At 30.4% G+C, this 18,649-nt stretch overlaps 1 protein-coding gene across 12 annotated transcripts in view; it reads left to right on the top strand.

Annotated features, from left to right (window-relative positions):
• The window catches only part of LOC103574506 (peroxisomal acyl-coenzyme A oxidase 3), a 343,167-nt gene that overhangs the window by 20,529 nt on the left and 303,989 nt on the right, over positions 1 to 18,649 (top strand). For 3 of the 12 annotated variants that reach the window (XR_008403729.1, XM_053739250.1, XM_053739251.1), the window contains exon 1: positions 12,181 to 12,278. The exons of 8 other annotated variants lie outside the window; for them this stretch is intronic. Coding sequence is in view for 3 of the 4 variants with exons in the window: in XM_053739250.1 (XP_053595225.1) it covers positions 12,263 to 12,278 (16 nt within the window). In the remaining variant the exon portion in view is untranslated. Of the gene's footprint in view, positions 1 to 12,179; positions 12,279 to 18,649 lie in introns of those variants that run through there. One more of the 12 variants, XM_053739239.1, reaches the window with a different exon arrangement.

Genomic DNA, 18,649 nt, shown 5'->3' with positions numbered 1-18,649 from the left:
CTTACTCTACATATATTTCAACGACCCTGAATTCTTACATCAACATCTCCAGTTCTGGAAGGCCGAGTTTCATCTTCCAGTGGCGCCCTTATTAATATCTATTAATAAAGGAGGCCAAACTTAGCAAGGTTGAACAAATACCCTGTTACACATTATATGTAAACATTTACTTTTATATGAGCGTTATGAATTTATTTCATTTTTTTTACCAGTACAATATTCACAAATGCTTTGTATTTTATCATTTTAGAAGTGAATCATGTAAAAAATCGATTTTTGCGGAAAAAATTGATTTTCATTTTTTTTCGATATGTGGTACCCTTAAAAAAAATTTCCCAAGCTCATAATTTCGTCGGAAATTCCATGGGGAATCAAAAAAAAAAAGTAGTCTCATATTTTTACGATTATCGTGACACACTTAAAAATCGAAATTAAGAATGAAATTTCGTTTTCTTTTAGGTTCTTACGGACAAATGTGGCTCTTATTTTTTTTTCTAAAACGCTATCATCATGCTCCAAAACATATCCGGTTACTAGATCCCTAGTAGAAATGAATTCGAAGCACCAGCTAGCGCCTGGCTAGTTTTACTAGATCCTTGCCAGGCGCTAGCCAGTATAATATCGAGGCGTTCGCTAGCGCCCGGCTATTTTGCCTAGAAATTGAATAAAAAATGGCGATACTAAATCATGATTTCCAATTATAGGTTATATATTAATTAACCGCAAATAAACGATTACAAATGATTATTTTAAAAAATTGAAATAGAAATTACCCTAGTAAAAAATAAATCGAGTTTTTATCTAGTAACTGGCCAGTTTTACTAGACTTAAACCAGAAACTGGCCTGTGGGATATAGAGTTTTTATTGAGGAACTGGCCAGTTTTGCTAGAGATCCAAGAGAAAGATGGCGGCTTTGAAAAAACTGTCACTTTAAAATTTTAGGTTTTGAGGTTATTAAATTATCAGTTCTTCGGAAAAATAAAACGATTTTTTAAAAAATACCCAGATAAATTGAAAATCAATTTAAATTAATGTATCTTTCTCCAAATTACTCCAAAAATTCATATGCAATAGATAGATAAATCTAACCTGAAGCATGGATATATATAGATCAATAAATAAATATTGATCCGCATTGACAGGCATGAAAAATTAAAGTTTTATTTATGAATGATAAACTATAAAGCCGGCAACATCATTATATTTTTAAAATAAATGTAACACGGAAAATAATATGTAGTATCATTTACTACAAGGTTGCAGTAAATGTGTTTATAGTTAAAAATACCACATAAACGATAAAAGTTACTAAATATGCGATAAATTTTACTAAGTTAATAAGTTGAATTTACTTATATCTTGCGGTTAATTCTACTGCACAGTGCACACTGCAGTTACAAATGTTCCAGGCAGGAATTGAGAGTACTTTAGAAGTAGCAATTCCCGCTATCTCGCCATTTTGAGGTTAATTTGTTGTGTATATTCAATCATTGAAGCGTCTCATAAATAATCATCTGACTTTTTTAAAACCCAAAAATTGAAAATTTTTAATTTTTTTTTTATTCTGCTTGTTCTTACGGCGCATTCATGATAAAAAATGTCGTAAGAAAAAAAATAAAGATTTCGATAGCTTTTTTGCCTTTAAAAGTTAGAAAAAAATTGGCTTTCATGTTTTTGGATAAAATTTCTATTTTATCTTTTTTGATAATAGTGATGTATTGGTTTTTTAAAGTACATAAAACAATGAACAATTAAAAAAAAAATTGATCAATTTGATCGAAAAAAATTTAACATGGCCCAGCATGGGTGGACCCTATTTGTAAATAATTACCATGTTGAGAATACACAAATAACTCAATAAGAGATTTTTAAAAATAATATATAAAAATTTTAGGTTATATACCGTTTATTTTTACGTAACCGCATATCGAGTCAATTGAACTACAATTGGAGTTACAAATACCGCATGCTGTGGCATATCTTACTTTTTTCGATAGTTGACGCATTACAATATTGTAGTAAATCTAATCACAATCCGGAGTTGTCTCATGTCATACTACAGCCTGTGGTAAATGGAACTCCAGTTGTTGTTGCTATTACTACAATTTACAGTCCACGTCACTTGGATAGCCTCACCTATTTTTTTTCAATAACTGATTCTTTACTCGCTGATATATAAAATTATCTGTATGTTTTATATTACTTAATTAAGACAAAACAAAATATGTTGTTAGTGTTCGAAAAACAAAGCGAGAATATCATGAGGGGGACATGCCACTGGTCGGCAGTTCGTCACATGGATAACCTCAGTCAAATTTATTGCGCAAAGGAATTAATTTGTTTCATTTTCGTATTATTATGTTTCAATATTATAGCGAGGTGAATAAATTAAAATCGATTTAAAACACCAAAATTGGTGACTATATAAAATAGGGTGCAATAAAATGTTAAGTATTGAAGAAATTAATAAAATTAATTTTTTACTTAATCAAAATTTTTTCCCATCTTGAAATCGCTAGAAGAGTGAATTGAAGTGCTAAAGTCATTAATAATTTCGTGTAAAACAATGAAAACTACTGAAAAAATTATAAAGGTCGAAAGAAATTCGCAACAACGCCAAGGGAACGTCGAATGATAATTTGCGCGGCATTTAATTCCATTAAGACTGTGAGGCAAATAGCGGGAGAAGTTGGAACAGCAGCATCTATTTCAACTGTGACAAGAGTGATAAGACGGGCAAAGCATCTAAAGAGAAAGAAATTGAAGAAAAAATCGGCTTTGAATCAAAAACACATATTAGCACGACTTTTATTTGCAAAATACAGTCCGCGGCACTTGGATATCCTCACCTATTTTTTTCAATATCTGATTCTTAATCAAAATTTTTTCTTCCTCCCGCAGATCATAAAAGTAATAGTTACATACATCAGGCCCATCTAAATTAAATTTTATCTCATCTGAAAAAATTACTTGTAGCCATTTATCTATCCAACCCATGTGTTATTTTGCAAATAAAAATCGTGCTAATATGTGTTTTTGATTCAAAGCCGATTTTTTCTTCAATTTCTTTCTCTTTAGATGCTTTGCCCGTCTTATCACTCTTGTCACAGTTGAAATAGATGCTGCTGTTCCAACTTCTCCCGCTATTTGCCTCACAGTCTTAATGGAATTAAATGCCGCGCAAATTATCATTCGACGTTCCCTTGGCGTTGTTGCGAATTTCTTTCGACCTTTATAATTTTTTCAGTAGTTTTCATTGTTTTACACGAAATTATTAATGACTTTAGCACTTCAATTCACTCTTCTAGCGATTTCAAGATGGGAAAAAATTTTGATTAAGTAAAAAATTAATTTTATTAATTTCTTCAATACTTAACATTTTATTGCGCCCTATTTTATATAGTCACCAATTTTGGTGTTTTAAATCGATTTTAATTTATTCACCTCGCTATAATATTGAAACATAATAATACGAAAATGAAACAAATTAATTCCTTTGCGCAATAAATTTGACTGAGGTTATCCATGTGACGAACTGCCGACCAGTGGCATGTCCCCCTCATGATATTCTCGCTTTGTTTTTCGAACACTAACAACATATTTTGTTTTGTCTTAATTAAGTAATATAAAACATACAGATAATTTTATATATCAGCGAGTAAAGAATCAGTTATTAAAAAAAAATAGGTGAGGCTATCCAAGTGACGTGGACTGTATTTTCCGTGAATCATTAAATCGTACCTTTAGAAACTAACTATAATTAAAATTTTTTTATTAATAATATATAATATTTTTTCTTTTTAATTATTCCTTTTTTCGACTTCCTCCTTCCCAGTTTTTAATAATCCATCTAAATGACAATCTGCAATATTTGTTTCTATTGCTCATAGTCGCAATTTACTTATTGTATTCATTTTTTTTATTGATTCCATTTTTTAATGTGTATATTATTAATTATTTATCATAAAATTATTAACATATTAACGTACACATTAAAAAATATAAGTTAAACTGAAAGTAAATAAACACACACATACACACTGGTACAGAAAATATATTAGTGCGACCAATGTGTACGCCTTAGTTGTAGGTGGCGGGATTTCTAGTTTTTAGCCGGGTTCGCTGGCCAGTTACTGGTTTGAAATCGAGTAAAGTCTAGATTATTTCTATCAGGGTATTTGTAATAATTAAATTACTAATTTTGAACATAATAATTATTGATAATCCGAATAATTTAAAAACTTTTTTATGAAACGAATATTATAAAAAATAATACAATATAATTTATTTATTTTTTTAATGCCTCAAAATTTGAATATTTTAACATTTATTAATTATGATAACATTAAATTTATTATGGTAACATTAAATTTATTATTTCTTCACATCATTAATATCATTAATTAACTATTATTATTATTTAACTATTGAATATCACATATTTTTTTGGAAGTACACTACATTGCAATATTTTTAACAAATCATCCAAATGACAATGATCAAGTCTTTTAATTGCATCGATGATTAAAATTACTCTCATTAAACAAAACGATTTGTGACGATTTAAAAGTAAATCATCATTAATCGTCATAATCGTCATGGATTTTCAGATTTAATCGTCCCAAATCATCAAAAGACGATTTATTATTTTACGATTAAAAACGATTAATGACGATTAAAATTAAAAGTCGTTATGGATCGTCTTTAATTTTCATTCGAAAAATTTAATCATTTTTAATCATCAATTGACGATTTATGACGATTAAAAACGATTAAAACAGTTTTAATCGTCAAAAATCGTTTTGCTTAATCAGGGTAAGTATTCATTTATACACTGAGATATAATAAGTTTTTAATTGTATATAATAAAATACACACATAGTACCGTACACGGACATTGGTTCAATCAAAAACTTACGCATGAGTTGTAGGTGGCGCGGTTTTTAGTTTTGCCTCGATTTTGCTAGCGAGGGCCTAGTTTGTAATCTAGGCGGCTCTCGATTCTTTCTACAAGGGATCATTCGATTAACAAGACGCAGAGAATAACAATTTTTGGTATTTTTCGATTCATTCAGACGTGGTAGTAGATAAAATTCTGAATCTTGCTGTATCGAAGTATTTCATGGGTACGAATGTTTCCTGAAGTTATGAGCCCGATTCTTTTCTGGGGCCGATTCGGTATTCTTGTCGTCCCAGGGCCTTTCCGTTAAAAAATTAACATTTAAATTTGTATTTTGTTAGATTTTATATTCATATATTTATCAGTATAAAATTTTTTAACCCGAATTTTTGATTTTTTAAATATTAACTTAATTTGTTAATTTTTTATTTTCGAAAAATGATAATAAATCAAAAAATGAACAATTTCAAAAACTTTTTTTTTTTTTTTTTTCAAATTATTCAATGTTGAATGAACTTTAAGAAACAAAACTAAAATTTCCAAAAAAAAATTATTTAATAGAAATTTCAAGGTAATACATTAAAAATGGTCATTTTTTAGATCTAAAAATTAACATCACACTAGGAAATAATGACTTATATAGATTTATTAATAAAGATTTTTCAATGCGAGAAAAATAGAATATTTTGAAAAAAAGAAAACGTGTCAATATCTCAATTTTTCAATTTATTATAGCCAAAAATAGGTGAAGCCGCAATTCTAAACAATTACCACTAAAAATTGACTTCTTATATCATTTTTTTATATTTTTGCAATGATATTTTTTACAGATTTGAAATACACTACTGGAAAAAATTAAACGATCAAAACAAAAATCCCAATTTTTGGGTGATTTTCAACAGGCCGTAACTTCGAGAGAAATGGTCGTACAAGGAAGAAAAATAAGGAAATTGTAGCTCCAAATGTCTACTTTTTGGACTAGAACTTCAAAAATTTTTTGCGTCAGCAGTTTTTGAGTAATCTTAGAAAAAACAGCGACAAAAAAAATTCCAAATTTTTTTTACTTTTTTTTTTTTGGTCTACGGGCGTGGGAAATTTTTTTTTGCTTAACCACTATAAGGATCGGGTTTCTTCATTATTCAGCTTAAATTTCATTTTTTATAGACCTTGATACGTCTACTTGTCGCCGAGATTTCGGTCTTTGAATGGAAAAGGATCCTTTTGTCTTTGATTATCGATATCTCAGCAACCAATGATCGCACAGAAAGTTAATGGTGGGTAAATTAAAAAAAAAAGTTAATACCCCTGTCTGAATTTCTACCTTTTTCACACGCTTATCAGAGGTTGTTTTTCTATACTTTGCGCAGAGAGTATTCAAATTTGCAGAACTTAGCCACCTTGGAGCGAGCGCTTCAGCAAATTTAAAATACCATTCTACAGCCTCAAAAAACTGCTTGCATTAACATGGCTGAACGTTTGAGAGCCGTTATTAGGTTCTTATTGAAAACTGAATTGGCCGTGAAATGGTATTTTAAATTTGCTGAAGTGCTCGCTCCAAGGTGGCTAAGTTCTGCAAATTTGAATACTCTCTTCGCAAAGCATAGAAAAACAATCTCTGATAAGCGTGTGAAAAAGGTAGAAATTCAGCTAGGGGTATTAACTTTTTTTTTAATTTACCTACCATTAACTTTCTGTGCGATCATTGGTTGCTGAGATATCGATAATCAATGACAAAAGGATCCTTTTCCATTTACAGACCGAAATATTGGCGACAAGTGGACGTATCAAGGTCTATAAAAAATGAAATTAAAGCTGAATAATGAAGAAATCCGATCCTTATAGTGGTTAAGCAGAAGAAAATTTTTCCACGCCCATAGACCAAAAAAAAAAGTAAGAAAAATTCGAAAATGTTTTTGTCGCTGTTTTTTCTAAGATTACTCAAAAACCGCTGACGCAAAAAATTTTTAAAGTTCTAGTCCAAAAAGTAAACACTTGGAGCAAAAATTTGGAATTTTTTTTTTGATCCTTTAATTTTTTTCAGTAGTGTATATGACTGATATGTTTTTGTCTTTTTTTTTTTTTTTTTTCAAATTACCATGCTTATATTTTGTTATATTTTCATACATGTACTTTTCATATATTCTAAGATATATTTTCAATATTCACTTACCCAAAAAATTAAAGGAACAAAATAATTCGATAAATTTTTTAGTGAGTTTTGAAAGGCTGTATTTTCGTGAAAAATTATCGTATCGAAAAAATGAAAAAAGCGGATTGAAGTTTAAAATTTCTAGATTTAAGATCTTCCAACCAAATAATTTTCTGAGCCACGGTTATTGCAAAATTATAGGATATAGGCCGAGACAAAATTTTTCTAAATTTTTTAGTTTTGTTTTCTAGATTACGGGGCCGGGAAAATTTTTTTCGAAAAAACCAACTCTTGGCTCGATTAAGAAATTTATTCAGCTACGATTTGCTTTTTTTGTTTCTCTGTACGACAATTTGCTGCTGAGTTGTCAGTCTTCAAATAAAAAAGGATCCTTTTGTCTTTGATTATCGATATCTCAGTAACTAATGGCCGCACAGTAATTTAAAGGGCAGTTGGAGAAACTTGTATAAAGTCTGTACAAGCTCCATTTTCGATTAAAAAAAAAATGAGTTTTTTATCCTTCATATTAATTTGAAAAACCCACAAAAAATGGTCGTTTTCTGGTTTTTTAGTCAACTTATCGCTACTTTGCAAATATTAATGGAAAGGTTAATGTTGCCAGGTGATTTTACAGCTTAATGTACCCCCAGAAACCCAGAAAATTTCCAGATCGATCCGTTGAACCCTTTGTCCGGGCTGATTGCTCAAAGTTTCACAATACAATTAAAAGAACAAGTTTTGTTCCTTAATTTGTTTAATCAATACCAATATGAAAAAATGGATTTTTTTTTAATTTTCTTTCATTTTTGCGCTAGTTATTCAGTAAATGTGAGGTTTTCATCAGATGTCGACGTTTTGAGGTCCTAGGAAGCTATTCTGACTATTTTCAGAATGATGTCCGAGTGTGTGTGTGTGTGTGTGTAAACTCTTTGTAACTTTTGAACTAATAAATCGATTTGGATGGTTGAGGTGGCAATCGAAAGAGCTTGTTGGCCTTCAACTTTCCTGAAAATTTCAGATTATTTGATCGAATAGACTCGAAAATATTTGCGAATTACGAAAAAAAAAAATTTTTTTTTTAGTTTTTTATTGATTTCTTAAAAACGACTTATACGATCGACTTCAAAATCTAATCAGCTCTAGAACTCAATAAAACGCGCCGATTGCCACGTCAACTATCAAAATCGATTGATTAGTTCAAAAGATATCGGCGTTGAAAAGTTAAAAAAATAAAATTTTATGTTATTTTTTCCGGATAAATCAGAATATAACGTACTAAAATGTGCCTGATATCATACCAACTCATCTTTTTTATGGTTTCTTTCGATCATATAATGTCATCGAACTTGGTTTTTAGTTTAAATCATATTATCAACAAAAAAATCGATAAAACGTAGTTTTTAATATTTTTATCGGATATTTCATATTTTATTGTTTCTTACATGAGTCAAAATTTATTTAAATCTTGATTTTGATCCCCGACATTAATTTCTGCCTCAATACACTTATTCTACTGAACAAAATCAGGAACTAAATTTTGAAAACCGCTTCATTGATGATTTTCGATTCTTAAATTTTCAAACTTCAGCATAACAGGTAACTTGTTAGAGCTTGAAAAGATCATAAAAAAACAATTGCATGTGATAGCATGTGAAGAGCTCGAAGAGCTCGAAAATATATCTACACTAATGTTTTCGAGCTCTTTGAGGTCGAAAACAGCGGGAAGTTTTGGGGCTGGCCCGCAGGGTCAACCGACAGACTGATTTTTTTTTTGTTTTACTCGAGTTTTTTTTTTCTTTTTAACTTCCCGCTTAGAAAATCGATGATTTTAAAAAATTTCGGGAAGTTATTGTTTTCACCCCGATTTTCGAATATCGAGTTTTCATCAGAAGTCAACGTTTAGGGTTTCCAGGAAAGTATTCTGACTATTTTCAGAATGATGTCCGACGTCTGTATTTGTGTGTGTATGTGTGTGTGTGTGTGAATGGTCTATAACTTTTTAACTAATGAATCGATTTGGATGTTTAAGGCGGCAATTCAAAGAACTTGTTGGCCATCGAATTTCCTAAAGATTTCAGATTATTTGATCAAGTAGACTCGAAAATATTGGCGAATTACGAACAAAAAAAAATTTTTTTTTTAGTTTTTTATCGATTTCTCAGAAACGAATCAAACGATCGATGCCAAAATTTAATCAGCTCTAGAACTCAATAAAACGCGTCGAACGCCGCCTTAATCTTCTCAATCGGTTAATTTTTTCGAGAGATATCGTTGGAGAAACAAATGTTAAAAAACGGTTTTTTTCAAATATCTTCAAGACAGCTGAATCGATCGCTTTCGAATTCTAATCAGCTCTAGAATTCAATAAAACGTGCCTATCGCCACCTCAAACGTAAAAATCGGTTAATTACTCCAAATGATATTAGCATTTAAAAGTTAAAAAAATAACATTCTACGTTATTTTTTCCAGATAAATCAAAATGTACTGTTGTAAAATGTGTCTAAAATCTTACAAACTTTTCCTCTTTATGGTCTCTTTTGATCCTCATATAATGCTATCAAACTTGTTCTTTAGTTTAAACCATATTATCAACGAAAAAATCAAAAAATTACAGTTTTTAATCATTTTCTCGTATATTTTATATATTTTTGCTCTGACCTAAGCCAAAACTCATTTAAATCTTGATTTCGATCACTGAGATTGATTTCTGCCTCAATACATGTAATTTATTGAACATAATTGGAAATTAAAATTAAAAAACCGCTTGTTCATATGATTTTCGATTCTTAAACTTTTAAACAGTAGCATAAATCGTAACTTATTAGAGTTTGCAAAGCTCTTAAAAAAAATCATATGCAATAAGATTTTCGAGCTCGAAGAGCTCGAAAATATAGCCACATTAATATTTTCGAGCTCCTTGAGCTTGAAAACAGCGGAAAGTTTTGGGGCTGGCCCGCAGGGCCAACCGACGCTCGGATTTTTAACATATTTTTGTCATATGAAAATTATATTTTTTCTTAAGGCCAGTTTCTCAAACCGAGTTTATTTTTATCCGGGTTTTAATTATCATTGCTAATATATCTATATATTAATAATAGATAGATATACTAGCTATGATAATTAAATCCCGGATAAAAATAAACTCGGTTTGAAAAACTGGCCCTTAATATTTTAACATATAATTTTTTTGTAAACTTTCTCGTGGGGGTAGAGTCTATATTCTTATTAAACAATTTTATACATAACTATATAACCAAAATTACGCATATCACAATTACTGACATACCGGATTTTATAGCACTAGAAAAAAAGCACTAAAAAAAAATAAAAAATTTTTTTGTTATTACTAATAATAGATATCCAATTATATTTTGCTGTTTTAAAAGTGATGAATCTTAAATCTTATATCACAACTAAACTTAGTTGTCACTGTCGGTAGCGTAGCCTACTCGTTAGTGCGTCGGTCTTTGGTTTGTTAGGTCCTGGGTTCGAATTCCACTAATGCTTGCGCGGTTTGTTGATAATTATAGCGTTTTTCCTGGACATAAAAAATTTCTACTAGATTAAAAATTGAATTAATCACATATCTGATAATTCTCGCATAACCAAAATGATTAAACAAAAAAAAAAAAAGTTACAAAAATCGAGTTAGTCTTTTTTTTTATATTTAGTTGAAATTTATACCCATAGCTATGTATGCATTGGAAATTTTAATATATAGCCGTATATAATGCATTTACCCGGACAATTAAATAAATATTTGATGAACACAATTATTAATAGTCGTCTTTTACGTCAGCTATTTTTAAGCATCATTGTCGGTCTTTTTTCAGCCATTTTGAGGCCTCACGAGTATCGGCCTCGTGTTTACTACCTAGGCCTTTTTTGGCAAAATTTCGGCCGAATAAAAAAATTATTTTTTTTTTTTTTTTTAGTTTGAAATATTTTTACCCGGGCCGTTTGTGAGGTGATCGTAATAAATTCAAAAAATCCTTTTAACGAACACTTTACTGCACATTAAAGCACTACTGTCTCATTTAGCGAAGTAAGCTTTAATTTTTTGAAATTATTCGTTTGTTCATGAGAAAAACTTGACCAAAATTCTTGGTTTACTGTGTTAGTGCAACAAAGATGTGCCGTTCACCCACTTGGGTGCGAGAATGAAAAAAAAGGAAGAACTTCTGATAACGATGCAGAATGATTTGATATGTTATTTAAAACAAATTTTAGATAAAAATAAAAAAAAAAGTTTTTTTTCCTGATTTTGCTGTACCTTCAAATCATAGTAGCTAGAAATCTGCAAAAATTTTGAGGAGTAGCTACTATTATAAGGATAGAGTCTACTAAGTTTCAAATTTTTTGAACAATTACTTCGACGAGAGTAAAAAATTAACTGGTTGATGCCAAAAACCCCGCACAGAGAAAAAAATTATCTTGGCTGAATATAAATTTTCTTCAGTCAAGAAAATTTTTGGGTCAAAGAAGGAAGGCCAGAATTTTCTTCGATCAAGTATTAAATATTCTTGAATTGTAAATCTTATATTAATAAATCATTTCTTAGGTCAAAAACACTTTTACGATTGAATGAAAATACTTCTTTATTAATTCAAGATACTTGATTTTATTTATTGAAGAAAAATTTTGTTTATTTAACATTTGTTATTTACTTGTATTAAGAGTGAACTTATTCATTTAATGTTAATACATTTATTAAGGTAAATAATTTTTTTTTAAAACAAGAACCTTAAGTTACTACATTTAATAACAATATTTTTTAATTGAAGAGAATAAATTTGTTGAACTAATGAAATTTTGTTCTCCTGATGGTAATATAGTTTCTCCAGGTAAGCTGTATGACTGACTTGAGCAAAGAGTAAATTTTTTTGACTGAAGAAAAATATGTTCTTGGGGAATAAATTCTAACTTACTCTCCCTTTCTCACACTAGCACAGTAAATTAATACCGAGTCCACATTTTCGTTAAAACAAATTAAAATTAAATAATTGAATTATATTATTATAATAAATTAATGAATATATACAATCAAAAAATATTAAATATATTAATAATTTTTTTCTAAACGAATTTTTTCCATTAAATTTTTTTCCAGGATGGGTCACCCATCCAATTCATGTCCCTCCTCGATAGTACTCAACTTATGTGATCGATAGATTGTAGCCTGCTCTGCTTGTCCGTTGGCCGCTTGTAGTTATGAGGAATTATATGAGTATTAAATTATAATAATATAATTATTTGCACATTATTGCAGATATAACTTGTTTCTCAAACACGATCAGGTTAAATAGTATATAACTTCATTCATAATTATATTTAAAAAAACTATTTGAATAATTCAACGATCGATTGATTAATGTGCATAAAATTAAGAAATTAATTAAATTTATTGATTTTTAATGATTTATGTTTTTAATTAATGGCGAAACTTTTGACCTTTTTTGTGAGTAATGAGGATTTAATTTTAATTGATAGTTGATAAAATAAAAGTTTTTTAACATTGAAATTAAAATTGTCACATTATGTAATATATATATATATATATATATATATATATATATATATATATATATATATATATATATATATATATATATATATTAGGGTGCTTCGTTATATATATATTGAGACAAATCGCTTTTTCTCTTTGCGATTTTTACCAGCAGCCACCAGAATTCGCGGGATGAAACCTGGCTTAGGCTGGCCTCTAACAAATTTTTGATTTACTTGGAAAGAGCAGTGGGCTGGGGTTCTTGCAAAGCAAAGACCCACACTTATTCAAACATGGCAACGTATGTAAAATTTACCAACTTACCTCACGGCTTATTATTTATCAATAGTTTTCGTATGATGAATATATTTATTAATTCTTTCTTAGTTAACAATATTCTTAATAGACGGTTTAATACTTCTTACCAGTAAAACCGGAAAATAAATAATATGATTGAGAGACATAGTGAGAGGGATTAATTAGAAAGATGCAAGTTTTATTGCCAATTATAATAAAATTCAGTTACTTACAATAAATGCTTCGCAATCAACAATATATAAAATATCCTCATAGATGTTGGATACAATATTCCCCCACGTAGAATGGCGCAATTTTACACAGAAAGTATTGTTTAATATTATAATATTTAATATCACGAGTGAATCGCTTGTAACGTACAATATTAATAACTTTATTCAAAACTTGATTTAGAATAATTATACCAATTTATAAGAAGTAGTGAAATAATATTGCAAGTAAAATTGCCAGAATAATAGTAGAAAATATAACAATGTAATTAATATAAAATAACTATCGTAAATTGACAACAAAATACGTCTAAGCACTAAGGGATCCAGGATCGAAGTGATTGATCGATAATTGAGTGTCTGGGACTCGCCTCTATACTCTGTCCCCACTTTATTCCCACGGACATGCGTCGACGTGAAAATTAAGTCATGTGACCATGGCACTATGACGTACTAACTTCAGGTGGCAACGAGACGGAGAAAATCGGGAACCGCAAGGCTGAGGACGACGAAGACAATTCACTTTGTCTCAATCTCCCCCACCAAGCCAAGGTTACCCTTTTGGATTTCCGTCTGAGTTGTCCGACTGTAAAAAAATAAACTTAATAATAACTAAAGGAATAATTTCCTGAAGAATTATTTAAAATATTGCGATGAGATCGCTTAAAAATTGCAAGTAAATTGCCAGTAAAAACTCAAATTTTAGCAATTGCGAGTTAATCGTCAGTAATGCAATTGGATTGCCAGTTAAACTGCAAGTAACTTGCCAAGTGAATCGATCGCAAGCCGTTAGAGACTGAAAACAATTTTCAAACCCAGCCCCCATCTCAGGCCCTCCTCGATCCTGGGACCTCGACCTGGATCAGGAAATCTGTACGACTTACGAACTAGAAAAGAAAATATATAATAGTGATAAATTATAAATATTTACGCTTAATACTAAGTACAAGGACAATTGTGCTTAAAAGAAATAATAATAAATTTTTTTTTTTTTTTTGAATATAAGAGCTTCTGAGCTGCAAAGAATTAATTTATACCGTTGTCTGCCAACTGCCTCAGGATTCTGAGCTGTAAATGAAAATTATTACAATTGGCAACAGTAAAATGAATCAATCAGATGGATATGATTTGATGTAGGTGTTTATTTAGAATTACATCTAAATCGGTAGCGTAAAAAGATGAATAAATTTATTCAGTTTCTTTAATCGCTCGCAGATGGCTTCGATGGAATAGCTCGATGTCCTCTGGAGTGTACTTCGTCGCTATCCAATCCTTGTAGCCTGGGTATCGGCGATTGCATGTATTGCAATGTGGATCAAACAATTGAAATGGAATACCACAGCCTTGACAACGTCCCCGAATGTAATCTTTATAGTTTTTGTCTTGCGGACGGAAGCACGTTGCCGTTGTCACTTGATCTTGATAACATACATGACACATGTCAGGCCGCCATGGTAATTGGCATTCGGCAATTTTATTATAATCTATACTGTTCTGAAATTCCGCGACGGAGTCGCGGAGCAGTACAATATAGCGTATGCGGTCGCCCACGCGTGATAAATAAATAATAATAAATATTAACGAATAATAAAATCAAATTATAATAATATAATAAATTCAAATAATTGTTAAATTATAAACAATAATTAATTGTTGTCGTGCCTGGATCAGCTCCTCAGGCTGGGTTAGAGCACGCAGGCGCCAGACCGTTTATCCAAAACGGACAAAAATTATTCAAGGGGTATTTAGGAGGGAAACTCCGAGCAAGCGGCTTGTGGCGAAGCGGAAAACACTCGAGTGACACAATAGAAATTAAATAAATGATAGAAAAATTGTAAATAAACAAAAGATAATAACATATAACTAATAAATGAGAGCAGGAAAAAAAAGTAACAGTAGAAAAAGATCCAGAGGAAAATAAATATTAAATTCTCCCTGACAGCTGTTGGTTTCCGAATATTTAATTTTATAAACAATAATAAGAACAAATAATAATTTTTCACAATATTTAGTTTTGGGTTTAAATTACTAGCAGCAATACCTGGTGATTGCCAAAATAAAATTTAGACCGTTATACACTTTTACCACTGAAGATAAGTTTTATTAGATAATTATCGCATCATCAAAACACAGTACTCAACTCGGAAAATAATGTAACTAGAAAAAATTATTTATACTCCATTTAATAAAAGCTAATATAATTTAATTTAGTTAATACTATTATTCTTAATATTGAATAAAGGAATTAATTATTCCAGTTGGAATTTTTCCAAAATTAATAAATAATAACAATATTTTTATCTCTTATTTTATCTCTCAGCACCTGTGAGAGAGAGAAAGATACGAAATTTTTCCTCACTTACACTCAAAATAATTAATTCGTCGCTGTTAAAATAATTTATAATTTTACAATAAAATAATTGCAATACTATTTTTGACCGCTGGGGTAATAAATCAAAATGAAAAAAAAGTAAAGTTACTTAATTATCTTAAATCATAATAAATATAAATAATAATGCTTAATATTCATACAAATACTTTGAGTGAAAACAAAAAAAATAATTTTAATAAAAAAATAATTTTTGGGGAATTCTTCACCCAAGTGGTGACGTCAGGACTTGAGGAATTTGCTCAAGTACTGTATGCGCTCTATAGATATATATATCTATAGATATATATATGTCTCCCTGGTGGATGCGAGCGACACCAAAACGTCGGTCGCTTTGTTCACGAAAGCGTCGACGTTTTAATAAAAAACGACGATGATTCAAAATATAGATAAATAAGCTAAAGATAATGAAAAATGTAGGTGTACTGATTATAGGAATTTTTTTTGAGACGAGGAGAGGGATAAAGTTCATATATGAATGGGTTAACAGTAAATAAAAAAATAAAAACGATTAAACGAAATAAGTCGGACATATATTATACTAAGCGTGTAATATGTAGGATCGCATGACAGCTGACAAAGCCAATAGCGATATTATCGACACATAAGGGTACGACGATGAAATCAGAGATGGCGCAAGGACTACGGAATTTCAGTCAAGACAATAAATATCAATTTAACATGATGTGCAGAGTTGTTGATCGATTGCGAGAAAAAAAGCGTCGTCGTTTTATTGTGGGCGTCGAAAATAATGACAAGTATGAAATATACGAATTTTTATTTCTGTAAAAATTTTGTTTTTTTTTTTCCTCGCCAATAAATATGCAATCTGGTTTCGAAATAATGCTTTCGAAAATTATATCGCAAGCGAGAAAAAAAACGTCGTCGCTATAATGTAGTGAGCGTCGAAAGAAACGTCGGCTCGACAATTTACTAATTTCTCATCGGTTTGATTTTTGTTTTATTACTTTTTTATTCTCTCGCTAATAAGTATGCGGTATGCGTTCAAAATACCTGCAATTGTCAGCACTACGGATGTCATTATATTGCGAAAATTCTAAAATAAAAATTGTATCACGAGCGAGAAAAAAACGACGTCGTTTTATTGTAAGCGTTGAAAAAAAACGTCAGCTGACACTTTTACTAATTTTTTAACTGTTAGTTTCTGATTCATTCCTTTTATTTCCGCTAATAAATGTGCGATCTGCTTTCGAAATACCTGCAATTTTTGGCACTATGAATGCTATTATCTAGCTGAAATTGCTAAATCAAATTGTTTCGAAGGCAAGAAAAAAACGTCGTCGTTTTAGTGCAAGCGTCAAAAAAAACGTCGGCTGACACTTTCAATAATTTTTTTGCTGTTAATTTCTGTTGCATTCCTTTTATTTCCGCTAATAAATGTGCGATCTGCTTTCGAAATACCTGCAATTTTTGGCACTACGAATATTATTATCTTGCGAAAATTTTAAAATCCTAATTGTTTTGCAAGCGAGAAAAAAAACGTCGTCGTTTTACTGTAAGCGCCGAAAAAAACGTCGGCCGACAATTTTACAAGTTTTTTCTTTGTTTAATTTTTTTTTTATTACTGTTTTTTACCCGTCAATAAATATGCAATCTGCCTTCAAAATACATGCAATTTTTGGCACTATGAATGCTATTATCTTGCCGGAATAGCAGAATCAAATTGTTTCGAAGGCAAGAAAAAAACGTCGTCGTTTTACTGTAAGCGTCGAAAAAAACGTCGGCCGACAATTTTACAAGTTTTTTCTTTGTTTAATGTTTTTTTTATTACTGTTTTTTACCCGCCAGTAAATGTGCAATCTGCCTTCAAAATACCTGCACTTTTTGGCACTATGAATGCTATCATCTTGCCGGAATAGCTAAATCAAATTGTTTCGAAGGCGAGAAAAAACCGTCGTCGTTTTATTGCAAGCGTCGAAAAAAAACGTCGGCTGACACTTTTACAAGTTTTTTCTTTGTTTAATTTTTTTTTTATCACTGTTTTTTACCCGCCAGTAAATCTGCAATCTGCCTTCAAAATACCTGCAATTTTTGGCACTATGAATGCTATCATCTTGCCGGAATAGCTAAATTAAATTGTTTCGAAGGCGAGAAAAAACCTTCGTCGTTTTATTGCAAGCGTCGAAAAAAAACGTCGGCTGACACTTTCACTAATTTTTTAACTGTTAATTTCTGTTTCATTTCTTTTATTTCCGCTAATAAATGTGCGCTCTGCTTTCGAAATACCTGCAATTTTTGGCACTACGAATATTATTATCTTGCGAAAATTTTAAAATCCTAATTGTTTTGCAAGCGCGAAAAAAAACGTCGTCGTTTTACTGTAAGCGTCGAGAAAAACGTCGGCCGTAAATTTTCCTAGTTTTTCCTTCGTTCAATTTTTTTTTAATTACTGTTTTTTGCCCGCCAATATACATGCAATCTGCCTTTGAAATATCTGTAATTTTCGGCACTACGGCACTCCAATAAATATGCAATACTCTTTGAAGTACTTGCAATTTTAGGGAATACAAATGTTATTATCATGTGGGAATTGCGAAATCAAATTGCATCTAAAGCAAGAGAAGAAACGTCGTCGTTTTATTGTAAGCGTCGAAAAAAACGTCGGCTGAAAATTTTACCAGTTTTTCATCTGTTGAATTTTTGTTGTATTACGTTTTTTTTCCTCGCCAATAGATACGCAATCTGCTTTCGAAATACCTGCAATTTTCGGTGCAACGGACGTTCTTTTTTTTTCGAATATTTAAAAAATAGAAGTGTATCAAAGGCGAGAAAATAAATGTCGTCGTTTTATTGTAAGCGTCGGAGAAAATGTTTGCTGAAACTCATTTAAACTATTTTCTCTGTCAAATTTTTGTATTATTACTTTCCTTTTTTCTTACCAATAAATTGATGTCAAATTTCGAAAGACGCGAAATTTTGCGTATAGAGGACTTAATCAATTCGAAATAATTACAAAATTAAATTGTATCGAGAGCAAGACAACAAATCATTGTCGTTTTCTAGTAGAGAAAAAACGTCAGATAAAAATTATGTTAGTGTTTGTTCTGTTGAATTTTTGTTTTATTACTTTTTTTCATCCTCACCAATCAATATGCAATCTAGTTTCGAAATATCCGAAATTTTTGGCACTTTAATGTTATAATCTTGCAGAAATT

Source organism: Microplitis demolitor, chromosome 5 (assembly GCF_026212275.2).
Source record: "Microplitis demolitor isolate Queensland-Clemson2020A chromosome 5, iyMicDemo2.1a, whole genome shotgun sequence".
NCBI lineage: Eukaryota > Metazoa > Arthropoda > Insecta > Hymenoptera > Braconidae > Microplitis > Microplitis demolitor.
This window is presented reverse-complemented; position numbering and strand designations above follow the sequence as displayed.